The following is a 21015-nucleotide window of genomic DNA, read 5'->3' as shown; positions in this document are numbered from 1 at the left end:
TATAACTGAATGACCAAGTGCAAACAAGCAAACAAACAAAAAGCCTCCTTAAATTTCAGAGACTAATTACTAAAACCCAAAACATAATAGATCTTATTCTTTTTTTTTTTTTTTTTTTTGAGGTTTTTCACCTTTCCTCTCTTCTCCTGCCCTTTCCTTGCTATTGACTGCTAAGTTATGGTAGTATTGGTTTAGAAATCATGGTAACCAGAGCTTGGCGTCCCACTTTTCAATGTTATTTAGGTGGAAACACTATTTCTTCACATGCCATCAGTCAGCTAATGAAAGACAATGACTGCGAGGTTAGAATACTCGAATTCCACGAAGGCTTTTATAAAAGACAACTTGGTAAAGCGTTGAGATGAAAGGAATCCATGATTCTTCCCATCTGCCGCCAAAATATTATCTGTGTGGTCCCCTTCCGAAGATACAGAGCTGACATGGAAAGTGTTTCAAGTACCTTATGCCCAAGTAGAGAGGAAGTAATAGAGGGGCACCTCGTGGCTCAGTGGGTTAAAGCCTCTGCCTTTTGCTCTGGTCATGGTCTTAGGGTCCTGGGATCGAGCCCTGCATTGGGCTTTCTGCTCAGAGGGGAGCCTGTTTCTCCTTCTGCCTGCCTCTCTGCCTACTTGTGATCTCTCTCCCTCTGTCAACTAAATAAATAAAATCTTAAAAAGAAAGAAAGAAAGAAAGAAAGAAATGACATGAGAGCTGCCAACTGGTGCAGCAATTGGGTGGTTTTGTTTGTTTGTTTGTTTTTTTACTTGTTTGGTTTCTATCACTTTAATGGAGGAGTCAGATTCTGCATCGAATTTCAAGAGCCCTGAGAAGGGATTTCAATGAGAAAATATAAGTCACGTAGTGGATTGAGACATTGGTGACAACTTAAGTTATTGATCTTTCTTTATATGCCTTGAGCCATCTTTGCTGAGTTCTTATGTCTTAGAGTAATCACAGTATTTCAGTCTCTGGTTGAACTGCTACAGTTTTAATTGCAATTGCCAGTTCTGAAGTCACTATATTCTATATATAGCCTAAATCCTCCTTCTTTGAGGAGTCTGATAATGCTGGATTTTATTAAAGTGGTTCCAAATCCTCCAGCAAACGTCACTCATTCTACTTCTTAAATCAAAATTATTGATCCTAAAAGTACACACAACCCTAATACTATATTATTAAAATGTGTCAAGGCTACTTGACGTGATAATCCTTATTTTTGCACAATTTGATAGGATGTACTTTCTAAGAACAGACAACTTGGACAACAGCTTGAACCACAAAAATTGGTGAGGCTGACCTAATTTAGTCCATATCCTTAGGTTTACCTGGATAAGCTCCATTAGCCCAGGATTTTTTTAAGACGGCAATATATTTTCTCTACAAAAATCAAATCCACAAAAATTGAATAATTAATTGCAGTTTAATAACAATTACCCTGAACAGGGATCTATGTGGTAAATGGTACAGGTTCAAATATAGTCCATCTCATTCCTCCTAGCTAGACTAACTGTGCAACCCATAGCCAACATCTGACAATTTGATATAAAAGGTAGCAAAGTTTAAGCCACTTTTTTTTCCGGATCATCCTCTTCCTTTGTTACTCCTGCTTTCTCAGACTTTCTACTCTTATGCATAAGTTCATACACTTTTTGCCAAGAGATTCTAATCTGTCAGTTTATAGTCCTAAATTTAGTCCATAGTAGGAAATGTTTTTTATCTTTGGAATTCAGCATTGGAAACTTTATGATTCCTATTATTTCTACCTTTTTAGAAATATATTTGACAACTATGTGCAAAATGTGTGACTTTCTTATAACTCGAATGTACTTTGCCCCATGCAAAGTCCTGTTTTGCTGCAGAATGCTTTTCTAGGACTAAGGTGTAAGGAGCTCTATATGGGTGACACGACAGTGAGGAAAGCCTCTTCTTGGTGACTTACCTTGAAGATGCTATCTTTAGTTATTTGCAAGCTCTTCTCTGGCTTGGGTGCCCATAGTCGCTAGCAAATGCTTCTCCGGCTGCAGATCTCAGCATGAAATACACTTACGTACAACCAAATGCTGCCTTCCTGTGTTTACTTTCTAACTCTTCGTTATTCCTGGCTTTTGGGTTTTACTTAATGTCCAAGTCCGAGTGGTCTAGCTTCATTAAAGTACAGGTCTGTATTTCAAAGACAATGAGTTCCACTAACTCTCGAAATGCACACTGTGGAATTCGGAGTGCTGGGCTGAAGTGGGCTGTGCTGGCAATGCCTTTGCTCCATACACCCCAGGCCACCTTCGGATAATAGCCTGCAGAGTCTTCAGTGATGTGAATGAATCACTACTGTCTGTTGCCTTTCTGGGTTTCTCAATGCAGTGATCAAAAATAAACCCATTTCTTTTTTTCTCATTCATGGGGAAGACATTTTACGTAGTTTAGCATGAGAAGTTGTGATTAAGGGAAAGAACAGTTCTATGGATCTCAGCAGTGTTCAGCTAGGGATGCCGACAGTATCCATCTGCTGAGAAAGAAAAACGTCCTGACGTCATCTTTGTTTCCTGGCAACAGTATTTTTTTTTTTCTCACTTAGAGCAATCTTCATTAGTTTAAGGTAGGTAATTTTTACTGATCATTTGAGAAGCAGGGGCTTAGAAGTAAGCTCCATGAATTTGATTTGTGGAAGGAATAATCTCTTGTCAAATGTAAGGCAGCCCTGATGAGGCTTTTCTTTTTGAAAGTGAGTAACTGTTGACAAATTTTTAATCCATCTGAAAATGAATCTTTCAAGTCAAATAGCAGCCATTGAATCAGACTTTGTCCTCTTTACAGCATGATAATGTAGAAAGAACATCACGTTGGTATTTTTCCCCCCCAAATATGATTACATGAAATAGTTCGTATATGTATAACTGCTTTTTAGAATATGTATTTGTACTCATTATTGTTTTAGTGATAATGTTTTCACAGAAGAGTGAACACTGGAAAATCAAGTAATAATATAAAGTTGGTTTGGTCTTTGAAACGTCACCTATTCTAATCCTCCTACCTTTGGCAAGAATCACATTTAATACACTCTTGAAAGGTGAAAATCTGTTATGTTTTTGTAGATCTTTATAAGAAAAAAAGAGTTCCTAAGCCCTCCCTTGACTATCTGGAAAATTCTCTTTCCCGCTGTTGCATGTAAACCCCTACACTGCAGGTCCATCAACCCTCCAAATAGTTCCCAATTCCTTTTTTTGCTGTCAGTTCTGATTTCGAAAACCACAGGTGACTATTCTCCTTGGAAAAGCAATGTAGGTGGTGGAAAGTGTTGCAGAATCCTAATAGGACAGCCCTTAAATTCTGGTTCAGCGACTGACCTGATGGCCAGGGGCAAGTCCTTGATCTTTTGTCTAAACTTTATCTCCTGGGCTCGTAGAAAGCTTGAAATGAAATGAAATGTGTACAAACGATGCAGCAGACTTCCTGGACTATCACAAGACTCAATAAACATGTTCCTTTTTCTTTCCTTTCTATGAATCACGCTTCACGAATATGAAGACCATCTTCAGGCTCCTGGCCTGTAGGTAATCCAGACTCAAGAAAACTTGGAACTTAAGGGCTCAATTTATACATGAGGAAAAGTAATCATAGAGAGTTTAATTTCTCAAAGTCAACCGGCTAGTTAAGATTAGAATGGAAGCTCTCCTTGCACTCTTGTCCGGAGCCCTCCCTTCCTTGGTCTTATCTTAAGCCTTCATTAATTCAGCGTATCTTATCTGACTCAACTGCAAGTTATTTATGAGTTTTCCCACAGTTACAGGCAGTAAGGAGCTGGTAAAGGAGAAGGATAAGACCCCATCTCAAATTAATGGTCTGCTTCCAGTACAAAAAGTTAGGCTGCTTTGAATTAAGTATTTTAAACAGTAATCGTACCATCTCGAGAACACAAAGATTAAATTGATTTTCTTTCACCAGTGTACATCTCACTGCTCTGCTTTCTTTCTGCTACCTTCATTCAAGTTATTTATAGCTCACTGTATAGATTCAGAGGTGGAGAGAATGGTTTCTTTACAAATTGCTTTTATGCCCATCATGATGCTGTGATTAATATGACTCAGCGGTACTAGGTTGCTGACTTGATTGATTTCCAGGACTTCAGCTGTCTGCCTGGGCCACCAACTTCTAAATCTATACTGCTTAAATGTAGTGTTTCTAGAACCATGGTGTGTACAGAATAGCGATTTTCAAGTGCGACAGGAGCTCTTATCAACGGAGTTGGGCTCTATGAACCTGCCACTGTGTTCTTCCTCTTAACCCTCACTCACATGTACCCCTCTTTCCACGTTGCTTTTCATGTGTGAGCCCAAGCCCTCGGGTGGTCCCTGGACTTCTCCCTCTTGCTCTTTCTCCAGACCCAAACAGTCACCAAGACCACGTGACCCAGAGCATAGCTCAGATTCGGACTCGTCTCCCACTCCCCCGCATCCTCAGCAGACCGCCAGCATCTAATGGACTTCTGGCTCTGAACTGGGATCCTTGGCTTAGTGCTCCAGTTTGCAACTGAAGAGATTTTTCTACCACGCAGTCCTGTGCAATCACTTCTGCTAAACCCCTTGTATCTCTCCTTGTTTCTGCAAAGGTATCCACGTTTCTCACCATGCCATAGAAGACACTTTGTGATCTGCCTCCACTTGTCTCTCGCACTTTGTCTCTCGTTCTCTCTTAGCCACCCAGTTGCCCTGAGCTTTGCTGTGCTGAATAACGCTGTCAGTCCCTTGATGGTCAAACTGCTCAACCTTTGAACATGCCATTTCTGTTTGGCATGTCTTCCCACCCTGAACACTGCCTTCTCATTAAAAGAAATGCCTTTCAGAGAATCCCATAAATATGTATTGAAGGACTGACCTTTGAATATCATTCTTGGGATAAGAAAATGTTGGAACAGAATTATAATGGTAACATAGAGCTTTTTCTCCTCTGAATCCTCTACTCTCCCAGTCCCTGACTCATTTTAGAGTTGCATTATTCTGTGACTTGCTATTTATTTTTTAAGAACTCTGACCTTAATAATGGGAACTGGAGCCTAAACACATGTAAGAAGTATGTATTTACTAGTCAGCAAACATTTTCTGAGCATGAAATGTCAGTCAGTAGACTGTGTTTGGTCCTGCTGATTCAAATGGTTCCCAAGCACCCAGGAACAACCAGATTTCAACTACTGGCTAGGAGAGGGCTTTTTTGTTTGTTTGGTTAGGTTTGGTTTTGGGGTTTTTTGAGGAGAGTTTTCAGATCACTATATGCACAATGTTTTTTTAAGAATTGCAGTAGTTCTTTTTTTGAAAAAATTTATAATATTTTTAGTGGCTAGTGTTCCAAGTGCCTATTACTGTGCAAAAAAAAAAAAAAGAAATCAAAACCTAGCAGCTTAAAACAACATCCACATATCATGGTTTCTTGGGTGTGTATGCTGGGCAACAATCGGCAGGGCTTTTATGTTCCACATAATGGTTTTTGTTTATTTCCATGTACTGTTGATCGAGACAACTCAGGCAGTATTTGGTAGAGAATGGCTGGTCTGATGGGTCCTAGATGGGTTTACTCTCTTGCTTTGGAATGACTGGAAGGCTAGAGTTGGTCAGGGCTGTTGATGTGAATGCCTGCAAATGGCATTTTTAGTGTGGAAGATTCCGAATAATAGGCCATTTTACATGGTAGCTCAGAGGTTCCAGAGAGAGAGTGATTTAAAACCCTTCAGGCCTGTGCCTGGAAACAAGGAATTGCTTCTACTCTTTTCTCTTAGAACCATCAAAAAGCAGCCCAGATTCAAATAGAGAGGACCCGCCTTCCAGTAAGATGAGGCTGAAACATATTGCAGCCATTCTGAATCTCCACGGTGGGTCAGTTTCTAAGTTGTGGATATAGTCTTCTGAATTCTTCAATATAATTTCCCCTTTGCTCACCATTCATCAATAACTTCTGTCAATATTTTCATATGTATCTTACCAACATATGTATTTTTGTTCAACATGTAGTATTTACAAAAAAGAATCATACTCATTCTGTTTTACAGATTTTCTAAACAATATTTTGTAAGAATTATTTCCTATCAGATATTTTTCTATGATGTTTGAATATCTTTGCATTCTTAATTTGGCTTAATCTCTATTTTTGAACAATCTTCTAAGCATTAATATAAATAATACTATGATAAGTGCTTAATATTTGTGAACTCCCACAAATATTTCCTTATATGTGTTCCATAAAGTATGTGTACAACTGTGTTAAAGAGTATGTGCATTTTTAAGGGCTTTTGTAATTGCCAAAGTGCCTTTCAGAAATATTGTGTTGATCTATACACACACTAACACTTATGTAACAAAAAATGATTATCTTTGGCTTATGTGGGCAGTCTGTCTCCCTTGCACCACCTGACTGGTCCTTAGTCTTTCTGCTCATCTAGTGAATTCTTTTTTTTTTTTTTTAACATTTATGTTTTTTTTTTTCTTAAGATTTTATTCATTTATTTGACAGAGATCACAAGTAGGAGGAGAGACAGGCAGAGAGAGAGGGAGAAGCAGGCTCCCTGCTGAGCAGAGAGCCCGATGTGGGGCTCGATCCCAGGACCCTGAGATCATGACCTGAGCTGAAGGCAGAGGCTTAACCCACTGAGCCACCCAGGCACCCCTAGTCTAGTGAATTCTTATATGAGAATGAATCTTCCCATTGCTCATGTTCAGGAAGCCACAGAAATCTCAATATGAAGCAACTATTCTAATATACCCTCTGTCCATGCATTTTCTCAGACACATCTCTCTCAAAACCCCAACTAAAATAAACCTAATCACAGAACCTGGATGTTGTAAAAATATTTACATAAATTTTATTTGCATTGTTGTTAGTCATTAACTTTTTGTTCAAAAGCCCTCATTAGCTTGCAGGATCACTTAGACTGAAAGTTTAAGGTCTTACAAGGACTTCACAGTAGTTTTAAATGATCTGTCTCCTCACTACCTATCTAAGCTTATTTCCTGTTAATACTTTCCTCATTTATTCAGCTTCAATAACACCAACTGCCTAACTATTGATTTTTTATTTTTTAAGATTTTATTTATCAGAGAGAGAGAGAAAGAGAGCATGCATACAGAGTGCAGAGGTGGAGAGAGAGGCAGGCTACCTGCCAAGCAAGGAGCCTGAGGTGGGACTCGTTCCCAGGACCCTGGAACCATGACCTAAGCCGAAGGCAATGGCCTAACTGACTGAGCCACCCAGGCGTCCCAAGATTTTTCTTTTTTTTTTTTTATTTGAGAGAGAATGAGAGAGAGAGAGAGCATGAGAAGAGGGAGGGTCAGAGGGAGAAGCAAACTCCTGCTGAGCAGGGAGCCCAATGTAGGTCTCAGTTCCAGGGACTCCAGGATCATGACCTGAGCCGAAGCCAGTCACTTAACCAACTGAGCCACCCAGTGGCCCCTGCCTAACTATTTCTGAAGCACTCTAGGAATAAACTTACCTCAGGACCTTTGCACTTGTGGTTCCTTTCTCATAAATTCTTTGTCCTTAGATGTCACGTGACACAGGTCCTCACTTATTTCAGGTCTTTACTGAAATGTTGCCTTCTCGGGGAGGTCTTTCTGGCCACCCCAAAATTACAGTTCTTTCCCATCACATCTCATACCCTGTCTGTGCTTTTTAAAATTTTCTTGGTGCTCATCACTCTTTAACATGCCATATGGTTTATTTATGTCTTTCATCATTTGTCTCTCCACCTAGAATGTAAACTCCTTGACCATAGGAATTGTCACTTTTGTTTACTCTTTTATCCCCAGTTCTAATGACAGCCTAGCACGCAAAAGCTGCTCAATAAATATTCGATAGTAAGAGATATGCCCCACCATACCACCATTCGCGAATATGAGAGACCGGGTTCACTCTCTGCCGCAAGGATTTTTCTTGCTCTGAGACACAGTCTGGGTGATTTCTCTTCAGCTCTCTGTGTTCTCCCTAAGAACCTTACAAGTGGTGCACTTATCTATTTCATTCTTCTCCTTGTCTGTAAGAACTATGCAAACTGGGGCAAATGGCTTAAATTTTCTAGGTTAGTCCTTCGCATTTTGCATTTGAAAAAGAATGTTGCCTTTTCTCCCTATTTCCTTATGTAGTTGGATTAAATGCAATAATATAAACAAAAAGCACTTTTCATAGTACACAGCATAATTCCTATTTGAAAAAAAAAAGTATATTCGTTTCCATTCCTTTTCTTCCTTTAGCGTTAGAAGTTTTAAGGAAAATTCCTTTCAGTAACAGTTCACTAATGCAGTAAGGTAGAGAGGCAGTAAGTGAAGTGTCTGCGTTAGCCGTTAATGCAGTATGACTATAAATGTACCAAAATAACGTAGTCTTCACAAGCTTCAGTTCTTGCCATCTTCTTCCTGGGTGTCTCTTTCTAAGATTAGGTATCTTTGGAAAGATTTCTCCAAATGAAGCATCCAATTCTGTTCTTCAAAGAGAACATTCTGGTTGGCAGCTATTTCCCGGTCACAGTGTGGCATCCGGATTTCCTGTCTCCCTAGATAACTGTTAGCCGGTTAATTATAGCCTGGACAGTGTGAAGCAGATGATTTTAGAACATCTTTGCAGTGGGGTTTTGGGAGTCCTTAGAAGTTTGGTTCAGGCCGGCAGGATGCCCGAGGGCTTGCCCTAGCCAGAAGCCTATTTTGCACACGGACCAGCCTGAGAGCCAGGGTGGGTGCAGTCCATGTGTGTGAATGTGTGAGCACACGGGTGTGCACCTGCCATGCAGGTGGGTCGATACATTCTTTAGGCCTCAGGATGCTCAGAGATAGAGAGAGAGAAAACCAGCATTCCTGTAACAACCATGATGGTCGTTCTCACCCCCACTCCTGTCCTAACTATGGCTCCCTGTGTGGAGCCGAGGAACTGGCATTTTGGATCTTCTACACATCACTACCAAAAGCTGGTTTTCCAGACCCGCAAATGAATCTAACTAAAGTCAGCAAGAGACTCGAATGACTTATGTCATCTACTTTAAGAACCTGAATGGATAATCCTTTACATTGCCCTTAAAATTCTAAGTAATCATACAGAAAAATGTTCTGTTCATACATCTTACAATCATTAACTAGATCAAAACAGCTAAAGGTTCAAAAATTATAAGTACGGAGTCACTACACAGAGATGCTTACGAATCAGGCAAGTGTGTGCGACATCAGCCCACTGGGGCAGGACAAACAGACAGCACATCACTGACTCATTCTTATGTCTTTGTTTAAGACGAGGTTCTTGTCTCACTTCCTCTTCCCATATCTCCTTTCTCCCAACGTCGAGGAAGAAGGCCCGAGGGCCCGCATCCTTCCTGAGAATCCACCAGGTGCAAGATGCAGCAGAGTGCCTGTCAGAGTTTTGTTGTGGTGGTTTCATGTTTGTTTCTCCTTCAGACAGCAGGTCCTGAAGCCACCGGAAGGTTCACTTGTAGGTTCTAAGGCCTTCTGTGGACACGTTGCTCAGAGGCTTTGCAGTGTTAAGAAATGTAGAGATTTGAACTTGGAATGACTGAACGCCTCTGGGGTAAACCAACCACAATCAGACACACTTTGAACATAGAAGATACTTCAGCAGCTGCTTCTCTGCCTGGGCTTTGAGGGGGAACAGAAGCGTCCTAAGGGGGACATCTCCCTTCGTCCTGTGTCCTAGTGGCTCCTGGTGCTGGTGTCACCTTGCTCTGTCTGCACACCTTCCTTTAAGCTCTGCACGCTCACTCTCATTCGACAGGGGTCGGCTCCCTTGACCGCTACCACACCGCTTTTGTCTCTCTGTCAGTTTGGAGGACAGCTCAGGTCACTCCGGAGACATTTTTAAAAAGGTGAAGGGAAAAATGTTGCTAACATTTGCAAATGGGGGTGTGGTTAATTCCCTGCTTTGTTTATGCTGTAGGGAGGAAAGGCAGGGGTACTGCCTGACTGCTGGAATGCGATTTTGGTATCACCTGTCCATTTTCTTTGTCATGGCATGAACACATTTGAAACACTTGTCATTTGAAAGTTCTTTGTTTAACATCAGAAATGTCTGCTCTGGTGACTTGCTGCTTCTCCTCAGCGGTGACCATATGGCTTAGCACCTTAAGCACTGGACTGTGACTTGGGAACTGTGTTTTAATGTTCCAGAGTCCATCTTCCGTTATTGAAGCGAGCTGAGCCACCATTCATAACATGTGAATAATAAACCAAGCTACTCTGGAAAGTAAAGAACAGTAATAAATTCTTCCTACCATTCTGAAGCGATGTAAATGTGTGATAAATTATGGTAGAAGCCATAGTGGAAAGAATACATTCTGAGTCCTTAGGAAGATAGATGTTTTTTAATATTTTGGATTGCTTTGGATCTAATTGGTTTGGCAGTTGATCCCTTGGGTATATGTGCTGTCTCTGTGTGTATTAAGCCACTAGTTCCGCAACTTTTCACAGTCAATACATCTCATCCTGCTCCTCTACACACGCACATCTCCTATTTAAAAGACCGTGTTAACCCCAAACTTGAGTTCACCAATAATAACAAATGCATTTGTGCATAAAAATAATCACTATGGATTTATGAATTTATGGCTATCATATAATTGCTGCTATTATTTTGACTATCAGCAACTCGAGACAGAAAACAGATTTGTCATTTTGTTCATCCGTGCAGATTAATTGTGGCAGTCTCTGGTCTTGATGAAATAATCAGCACAGCTTAAAGGCCCTCCTTTCCCTCCTTCCTTCTTGCCTTTCTCCCTGCCGGCTTACCCAACTGCCTGCCTTCTAGAAGCCCAGGGACAGCAGTTTGAGAGCAGTTTAATAAAGCAATGTTAAGTTCAGCTTTAGATGCAAGCTCTCAGGGCAGCTGGAGTTCTTTAAAAATGAGAGAAGATATGGTTCATCTATTCCCCCATAATCTTTGGGTTACTTATTCCAGAGATTAAGCCATATGTAACAAATATTTTGCACGTAGCTTTTATTTACCATGATAAAAACTTTTAGGTGAATTAAGAGAGAGCATCGTTTCTAGAGATCTTTGAGTTCTTGGTATATGTTTTATTTTTTTAAAGATTTTATTTATTTATTTGACAGACAGAGATCACAAGTAAGCAGAGAGGCAGACAGAGAGAGAGGAAGAGAAGCAGGCTCCCCGACAAGCAGAGAGCCCAAAGATGTGGGGCTCGATCCCAGGACCCTGGGGTCATGACCTGAGCTGAAGGCAGAGGCTTTAACCCACTAAGCCACCCAGGCGTCCCATGGCATGTGTTTTAAAACTCTCACAGCCACATAATTCTGCATTCTTCATGTGCATCGATTCATAACCAAGAACGTCAGAGAGACCTTTTTTTCAGAAGAAGCATTACTCTATACATTGTTCTCAATTCGTGTCCTTAAGTTTTAAAACTCTTTATCTGGTATCGATTACTGGATCTTTTTTTTTTCATTTTTAAATAATGCATTTCCTCCCTTCATCTATTCCTCGTGCAGAAAAATTCTGTGGCAAACTGGGGGATTTGGGGCAGGGCATACACTGAAGAAACATCATGATCTCAAATTTAAATGTTAAATGATAAATAATATTTATTTCTCCAGAGACTGGATCCCCAATTACAGCATCATGCATTGGATTAGGTAATTCCAAAACACCTCCTCCAGGACAAGCAGGAAAAAGTGTTCCAGGATACAATGGTAAGAAATGACCCTGATTATTTGCAATAAATTTGGTTATTTTTCCATGTCTAATGCGAATCAAATTGCACAGTAAGTGCTTAAAAGTATTTGATTGAATGAACACTATAAATAAATGCATTAATTCTGTTATTAATCCATTGGTTCAAAAATAAGATTGTTGACTTCCAAGGACATGTTCTCAATGACTGTCATAACCAAAAAAACAGTATTTATAAGGCACTTTAAGGATATGGCTATAAATTAATATGTATGGAATACTTGCTTGGTGCAGACTACTTTGCATACATCATTTCATTTAATGATGAATTATAGTTAATTCAGAGGTATCATTACCATCGTAAAGATGTGTTCACTGGTGCCAGGAGAGGCTGAATCACTTTCCTGAGGTAATATGGCTGATGAGGTCCTCTAGACAATGCACACCATTGTGTTTTATTTTATTTGTTTCTTTGCATGTTTTTGCTACAAAAGTTGTAGTGTTTCCCATTACATATGCTACCTTTTAATTTAGGAGTGATGATAAGTCTTCTGAGCCTTGCTGTCTAAAGATAAATATAAAAAGTAAAGATTCTAAATAGAAAAATCGCTTCATCCATGCTGCTGGTATGTGACGAGAAGATATAATATATTTTAAATATTTGTTTTTAGATTGTTGGTAGTAGCTTTGATAGTTCAGTAATTTCCCTTGGGCTCTACTTGCTAGTTGCATAACTTATACAAGTCACCTAACTTTTCAGAAATTCAATTTTCTTATTTCTAAATGGAAACAATAATTCCACATGCTTCCTGGGGTCATGATGTAACACGAGGGAGCATTACACAAGCACTTGCCAGTCAACAGACTGAACTAAGTCTTAGCTCGCCGTGTGCTGCTATTTCAGAGAAGCCAGACAGACTGACCTGATTTAAACTTACACGTTCCCTTCACAGACAAGGAATACAAAGAACAGGAGTTATTTTATATGTATAAGGTCACACAATTTAGCTTAATAGATGTATGAGGAAAACCCATCTTTGGGAGACAGAATACAGTTCCTACATAGTTTCTATTTGCTTGTAAATTATAAAATATAGAGACTTATTCTTTGCCTCTCTGACATAAAAATATTTTATTTTCTTTCTAGTATAATGATTAGTTAAAGAAATGTGGATCATTTGACTTAGCCTAATGCAGATGTATTTATAAAAAGAAAATTTAGATTTTTTTTTTTTTTAGGGCAGAAATAGATTTTCTGTGAAGTCAATGACTTTTCCAGGCATGGGAAGGTGAACCTAGCTTTAGTGAAATCCTCACTTTGAACGGTTCTATCATCCCTGCTCCTTTTATCAGAAAAATTGCTTTGTGTTGAGCCATTTTTAGGGGCTGATGTTTGTGGGAGATGTTAAATACATTTCCCTTTCAGTATTTTTATATCCAGCTTTAAGAAAGAGTTAAGCTTTGATGCCTCATGAAATTTCAGTACAGAAACTTCTTGTCTGAAAGCCTTTGGCTTACTGATCACATAGGTTAAATGTTGGAACTGAGGTATCTATACCCAAGGAGGTAGTGGTTTTATGACTTAGGATTTTTATGTTTTGTGATTAGAGATTCAGAAGCATAATGTAGTATTCAGTATTATAATGAAAAAAGTGGTATCCACTTGGGAAAGGAAAGATAACCATTTTTTGTGTGTGAAAAATACTCAATGTAACCTAAGTGTCGCATGCATTGAGTACCTTACACAAGCTTGTCACTTTTTTCTTCAAGTAATTCTTAAAACAACACTCAGAAAAGAATCACTCTTACTTTTTATACAGAGAAATCAAAGGCGTAATACGTGTACAGGGCCACAGAGAAAATTGGTCACTGTACTGGGATTTGGGGAAACATAGTGAGGCATGACTTCTACCCTTAATGACCTCCCAATCTTGTGAGAGGAATATTTATGCCATTACTTATGGTCAGAATAGAACCTTAAAACAAAGTGCTCTGGAAACACAAAGAAGGGAATGATTAACTTTTTCTGGGGACAAAATCCTCCTTTTCTCATAGCTTCACTCAGTAGAATAACCTGGATAAATGAAGCCACACAAAGGATCAATTAGAGCTTAAAACACGATGATATATCCTCATTCCCAGGTTGCATTAGGGGTTACGGAATGTGGATTCAAGCTTTGGCCTCCTAAAATCTTTCAGGATTGTCAGGGTGCTGCAGAAAGCACCGGGATAATATTTGGGAATTAAATGGATCTTGAAGGCTCAGAAGTGGATATTAAGCTTTAAATCAGAGAAAGATGTTTCCCAGGCTTTTAAATACTTTTTCTTTTTAGTGCTTGAAATATTTTTTTTGTAATGTTAGAACTTGATTTGTTTCCCTTAATTTTTGAAAAGATGCATATATTTTTGATGTTTTTTGGTAGAATAAAAGTCCATGTTAAAGTGGGTATAAACATGGATTATGAAATTAAGAGCATGTTTGAAATGCACTGTCTTTACTTAAGGGAGGTTCTGAGGGAAAATTCATGATCTTGTTAAGAATCAAAGCATGGGCTCTTTTAATTTTTTGTGAGACATGTTAGCATAGTTGTATGTTCATGGTCTCATAGGAATTAAAAGATGTCTGTCAAGTGACAGTTTTTGGGGTTAGAAATAGGAAACATGGAAAAGTTTAAGCTTTAAGGTTATGCATTTTTATTCAAATTTATATTATTTGTTTATATTTTACTTTGCAGTTATGATTTTGGATGACAACATGCAAAAACTGAAGGCTCGATGTTTAGGAAATATTGTGGTAAAGTAAGAAAAAATTTCAATACTATTATATAAGAGAGCATGAATTGATATATAATATTAAGAAAAAATTGGAGTAGTTGTGATGATAGTACCAGGGAGGGGGTTGCAAAAGAAGCTCATGCATTGTTTGAGAATACATAATGCCAACTCCTGTTGTTTAAAGAGGGAAACCCCATTAAGGAGGGCACGCAATCTGATGAGCACTGGGTGTTATACCAGTAATGAATCATTGAACACTGCACCAGAAACTAATGATGGACCATATGTTGGCTAATTGAATTTAAATTAAAAAATAAATTAATTGGGCGCCTGGGTGGCTCAGTGGGTTAAGCCGCTGCCTTTGGCTCAGGTCATGATCTCAGGGTCCTGGGATCGAGTCCCGCATCGGGCTCTCTGCTCAGCAGGGAGCCTGCTTCCCTTCCTCCCTCTCTGCCTTCCTCTCTCTCTGCCTGCCTCTCCATCTGCTTGTGATTTCTCTCTGTCAAATAAATAAATAAAATCTTTAAAAAAAAAAAAATAAAAAAATAAATTAATTAATAAACATGGAAACCCCATAAAGTGGAACAGATTTAGGTATGATTTTTTTAAAACATTTTATTTATTTATTTACAGACAGAGATCACAAGTAGGCAGAGAGGCAGGCGGAGAGAGAGAAGCAGGCTCCCTGCTGAGCAGAGAGCCCGATGTGGGGCTCCATCCCAGGACCCTGAAATCATGACCCGAGCCAAAGGCAGACGCTTTAACCCACTGAGCCACCCAGGTGTGCCTAGATATGACTTTTTTTAAAGATAAATCTTGCATTTTAAATATTTTTTGATGCTATAATGTAACTTAAATACCAGAAATCTAAAGAAGTATATAAAGATTCTATGCTCCCACCCTTTGGCGATACAACATTAATTTTATAGTATATATGACTTTTTCCTTTTGGCATGCATTGTAGATTGTCAAAACAATTCAGTTCATCTTTTTTTTTTTTTTAAAGATTTTTTCTTTATTTATCTGACAGAGATCACAAGTAGGCAGAGAGGCAGGCAGAGAGAGAGGAGGAAGCAGGCTCCCTGCAGAGCAGAGAGCCCGATGTGGGGCTCGATCCCAGGACCCTGGGATCATGACCTGAGTCAAAGGCAGAGGCTTAACCCACTGAGCCACCCAGGTGCCCCTCAGTTCATCTTTGTATTGCCGTTTTCCCTTAAACTTGTCTCATGAGCATCATTCACTTTAGCTCTGCCCCTAAAAATGTTTATCCCCATTCTAGAGCTCTTAGTCTTTTTTGAATATTTATGATTATAAATAATGACATATTGAACATCTTTTTCTGTGTGCTGTCTTTTCTCCTTTTCTGATAATCACTATAGTACTGAATAATTTCTAAAAGTATCATTACTGAGTCAAATAGCAGCATAATATAAAATCCCTGACTCAGGAAATACCACAATCCCTTGCTAACATTTTTCATCCTTGTTCAATTGTAAGCAAGGTGTCAAAATTTGAAGTCAAAATATTACTGAAGTGGAAGTTGGTTAAATTGGGGGACAAGCAGGCGCCTGGGTGGCTCAGTGGGCTGAAAGCCTCTGCCTTCGGCTCAGGTCTTGATTTCAGGGTCCTGGGATCGAGTCCCGAGTCGGGCTCTCTGCTCAGCAGGGAGCCTGCTTCCTCCTCTCCCTCTGCCTGCCTCTCTGCCTGCTTGTGATCTCTGTCTTTCAAATAAATAAATAAAATCTTTAAAAAAATTGGGGGACAAGCAGGATGTGACATTATAATAATTAATACAGGTTGCTTTAGTGCCCCTGATGAGCAAGACATTGGCATCCTTACTGATGTGGTTTAGTAGTAGAACTTGGCAGAAGGAGCTACTCTAAATAAAGAACATTTTATGTCAGGCCTGAAAAAAGATTTGTTTTCCCATTTATTTAAAAAAATTCTTGGGAAAAAAATAAAAGAATTCTTTGGGCTCCTGGGTGGCTCAGTCGGTTGAGTATCTGACTCTTGGTCTCAGCTCAGGTCTTGAACTCAGGCTTTTGAGTTGAACCCCTGCACAGGGCTCTATGCTGGATGTGGAACTTCCTTTAAAAAATGAAACGAAATGAAAAAGTAAAATGAATTCTTATGACTTGGCATCCTGTCTCAGGTCAGAGACCTAACCTGAGGTATGAAATTGTCTCAGGTTAGGTCTCTGAACTGCAGGATATCAGACATATACCCTCACCTGTCCCGAAACCTAACCCTATACCCAAGCCCTAACCCAAACCTAAACCCTATATCTGAGGAAGTGGGGAAGGAAAATGTGGTGAATTTATACAATAGACTGTTATTCAGCAGTAAAAATGTATGAGATCTTGGCATTTACAACAACAGAGATGGAGCTAGATTTAAAAAAAAACAAAACTATCATTTAAAATTCTGTGAAAATGAATAGAAAAACAGCAACTTAAAAAAGAATATTTTTTCAGGTCAAAATACTATAACCTTACAAAAAGCTAACAGAGCGGATACACTTTATGATACAATTCTCAGATTCTCATGTTATCCCTAAACATGTAAGCACTATATTACTTTTTTCAAGTTTAAATTTTAAGACATATTGTTGGCAAAATGGAAAAATTAAATACTGAATATACCATTTATTTATCTTATTCTGAGCCTCATATGTTAACATAGAACTGGTTGAAATCTGACCTCTTAGGGGGAAAATGGTAGGGATGGGGGGATGGCGTTCTAAGAAATTAGTAATCTGAACAAGATTGTAGGTGGTGGTTTAGCTTACTTAGGGAAGCACATGGCTTTTGAGAGCCTTTAAAAGCACTCTAGCAGCATACTTTTTGTATAATCTGTTAGTGAGTCTATTTCACAAAACAACTCATGTACGATCCCAGGGGGAGTGTTTGATGCCAGCAGTTTTATACCCTTCACGTGTTCTGTCATTCTCATTTTTGGTGGCTTTGCCCTACTTCCATTCAAAAATAATAAAATATAGCAAAAGGCCATATAGACTGTATTTTTTCTTGAAGTCATTAATGTTGCTTCTAGTACTTAAGAGTAACACAGGTATTGCCTCGAAGCCTTCTGTCGTTTAGATCATCACCAATTCAGAATTATTTTCTTCCCTTTGCATTCCTGAATAGGGAATTTCATTGTACTGATCTGGGATTCTGAAATTTCTATGTGAATTATTTGAAGATATCATATGTTATGACATGCGGTGGAGTTTGATTCCTTCCTTAAGTTCCTGGTGAAACTAGATGTTTGAAAATGATATATATATATATACATATATATATATATATACATATATATATATATGTATATATATATATATAATTGTATTCAAAAGATAAAGTAGAAAAAAACAGGAAAAAATGTTCCCACCAAGATCTTTCTCTCTCTCTCTCTCTTTCTCTCTTTTTAAGAATAATTCGTGAAATGTTTTTTTAGGAACTTGTTTTTATCTGGGAGAGCAAGGATTTCCTTTTGAAAACCACTTCTCCAGTGGCCTTTTCACCCTAACCCATCAACCTCAAAATTATTTGTACATCTCGGGACGCCTGGGTGGCTCAGTGGGTTAAGCTGCTGCCTTCGGCTCAGGTCATGATCCCAGCGTCCTGGGATCGAGTCCCACATCAGGCTCCTTGCTTGGCGGGGAGCCTGCTTCTCCCTCTGCCTCTGCCTGCCACTCTGTCTGCCTATGATTGCTCTCGCTTCTCTCTCTATGACAAATAAATAAATAAAATCTTTAAAAAAAATTATTTGTACATCTCAGTGGCTGCCTGTAGCATACGTAGGACGTTTTCACATTTAACATCAATAAGACTTGTTTCTCTTAGTCCATAGCTGTTCTCTGTGCCTTGAGGGGATACACCGTTCATCCAGAATGTGAAATAGTCAATGAATGCTTTTTAAGAGCTCATAATAAATATATGTTTAATTGAATTAAGGGGAAGAAAAAAGCACAGCTTTTTGACTTAATGAAGATTGTTCCGGTTTTTAAACAAATAGTGTGTAATTTGAGAGAGAATATTTTTTTTCAGGCAGACCACATGCGATCTGACAGCAGGCTTCATTCCCGATATTGGCTACATGGGCACCCAAAAAACCTTGGTGGACTGTAAGAGGGATTATGCCTGGTGGCAGGGTCCACAAAACATCTGAGATTCTGAATTTTAAGAAACGTATTGACCCTCAAGTTTGAAAAACTTACAACAAAAGTTAACACATATTTAATTAAATACATTTGAAATTGAACATTGTAGCAACTTCGGGGTCAGTTTAGTCTTCATAAATTTTTCATCTCATGTGCAAACAGTGTTTAGGTCTTTTCCCACTCTGCACAATTTCTGAATATATACAGTAACTGCTGAGAATAGCCAAACGTAAGCTAAAATGTGTGTCTTCTTGCCAAATAATTTTAAAAGCAAAATTACAACTTTTCTTCCAGAAAAAAATTCTTGTTTCTATGGTCTATTGCTATGTTTTATTATTTGTGCACATATATGGGGTGAGACCACCGTAATAAGAATAATTAGTGTCCACGGGGGACTGAAAACTGAGACGGCATCAAAAAATCACGCCTGGGAGTGAGCCCTGGCCAGAGTTAGATGCCGCGTTCAATTATTCATACCCATGCTTTTCTTCATTATTTTGTATGGTGACTGAGTAGGAGCAGTTTGGAAGGGCAGCACTCCCAAATGTTGCTTATGTTCACTAATTATACTTGTAGTATAATTACAAAAATATGGGGAAAGACTGTATGGAATATTTGAAATGTGTGGATCTCAAACTATATTATGATAAGTTAATAAAAAATGACTCATTCTTTTGAGCCTAGATTTATTTGCTTTTATAAGTCCTGCTATACCTGCTTCTTTCATTATAAAATCTGCTCTAGATAGGATAAATAACATTGGAAACTATCCTTCTCTAACAGTTTCTTTACAATCTGAAGCTATAATCATATTTCCACCCTTTTTGAGATGTTAAGTAAGTGTAATGATTCTTTTTATCATATTAAGACAATTCACCTAAAATGAGAAATAGTGGTATGTGGAAATGTTGAAGAACAGAAAACTCTTGTTCCACTTCTTTGTTAATGCTTTTTAGAAATCACTCTTTTTCTGTCTTGGGGATCCCTTCACTGGAAGGGAGACATTTAAGTGATTCCTTAAACTACTGTAGACCTTAGGTTGTAATAAACAGGAGTCCCGTAGCTTTCGTACGTTCTCTGCATTCACAGATTTTGCCTTTCTAGTAGAAGAGAAACTACGTGTCTTTGTAGATGTTAGCAAATTTCTTTGATTTTTGAAACCTAACCCAGGCAGTTAATTTAGTGGGAAAGTTATGGTGTCTGAGTTGCTATGAATACAGAATGTTCACGACTTGTGGGAGGTGTCCCTGCAATTGCATCCAGAGCTCTCAAGTGCAGAAGTAAAACAGCCAGTAATTTCCAAGCAACACAGAGCAGGGCGTGAAAGAACATTTTCACTGCAGTTGCCTTCCTCAGTACCACACTGCTCGAGGTTATTAAAGCCATAGGTCTCTGCCTACTGTAACAAGTGGGCAATAGTTGATCAAAACCAACTTGTACTGACTAATAAATCTTTTCCACGGTATTCAGGTTTTTTTGAAAAGGAAAAAAAAAAATGAGGCCTCTGTTCTGGGCATGCATTTTCTTGGACCAGATCTAGTTGCTGCTACTGATAGCAGAGCTTGCCCGTCTCCTGCTGTGTGCTCTGGGGGTGGGGAGGAGGCTGTGCCCTGCTGACAGTGGTGGAGTAGGAGGGAGCTATAGGGCAGGGTCCACGTGGCTTCTGCTCTGGTGCCTGCCGGTTTCTCAGCCTCCAGATATTGAACTCCTGTCCCCTAATGGTGTGTGTTATAGCTTCCCTTTATAGTCACTTTGCTGCTGTCTTGGGAGAGGGTCAGGACGGCTCTCTTTTCATCAGTATATCCTTTGTGTAAAACTGAGGATGACACGTGTTCCTTTCTAAATATCAGATGCAAATTTTAGTATGACCTTTTATTAGCCTTATGACATCACTGGGGTGTAGACCGTGGGACAGATATTATCCTCATTTTAGACATGGGTATATCTAAACATCTTTCACAGTGAGTGACACTGCTAGAATTCACATTTATAACCTGGTCTTTTGTCCAGAGAGAAAGAAGTTACGGTCTAATCAGTCTCTTTGTGGGGAGACAAAAAGTAGCTTCATATGAAAATCTCAAGTGAAGCCTCAGACTCCATAGGAAATGCTGGGAGGGAAAGTTGGGATCTAATCCCAGAATTCTCTAGGCAACAGGAGTTATATCTTCAATTTACTTCTGTTATTGTGGGGATTCCTAATGGAACAGTAAATACAGACCATCCTATATTATCTGGGAAGGGAGACCTAAGAGTTTTACACTCCAGAGTGATCTTGAATGTCAGCGTTCTACATCGATGGGCATTCCCTTCCTTTCTTATGTATTTAAGGATTTCTCAGCACTCCCATGCTTCCCCATCAGTGTGTGCTCAGGTGTATGTGCACGCGCGCGCACACACACACACACACACACACACAC

At 39.1% G+C, this 21015-nt stretch overlaps 1 protein-coding gene across 1 annotated transcript in view; it reads left to right on the top strand.

The window, feature by feature from the left end:
* Nucleotides 1-21015, top strand: part of ACSS3 (acyl-CoA synthetase short chain family member 3) — a 153698-nt gene that overhangs the window by 107050 nt on the left and 25633 nt on the right. Inside the window, exons 10-11 of the mRNA XM_059402403.1 lie at nucleotides 11586-11681; nucleotides 14397-14460. Coding sequence (XP_059258386.1) covers nucleotides 11586-11681; nucleotides 14397-14460 — 160 coding nt within the window. The remainder of the gene's footprint in view (nucleotides 1-11585; nucleotides 11682-14396; nucleotides 14461-21015) is intronic.

This window comes from Mustela nigripes, chromosome 6 (genome assembly GCF_022355385.1).
Source record: "Mustela nigripes isolate SB6536 chromosome 6, MUSNIG.SB6536, whole genome shotgun sequence".
Taxonomy (NCBI): domain Eukaryota; kingdom Metazoa; phylum Chordata; class Mammalia; order Carnivora; family Mustelidae; genus Mustela; species Mustela nigripes.
The sequence above is the reverse complement of the archived record's forward strand: the minus strand, read 5'-3'. Positions and strand labels throughout refer to the sequence as shown.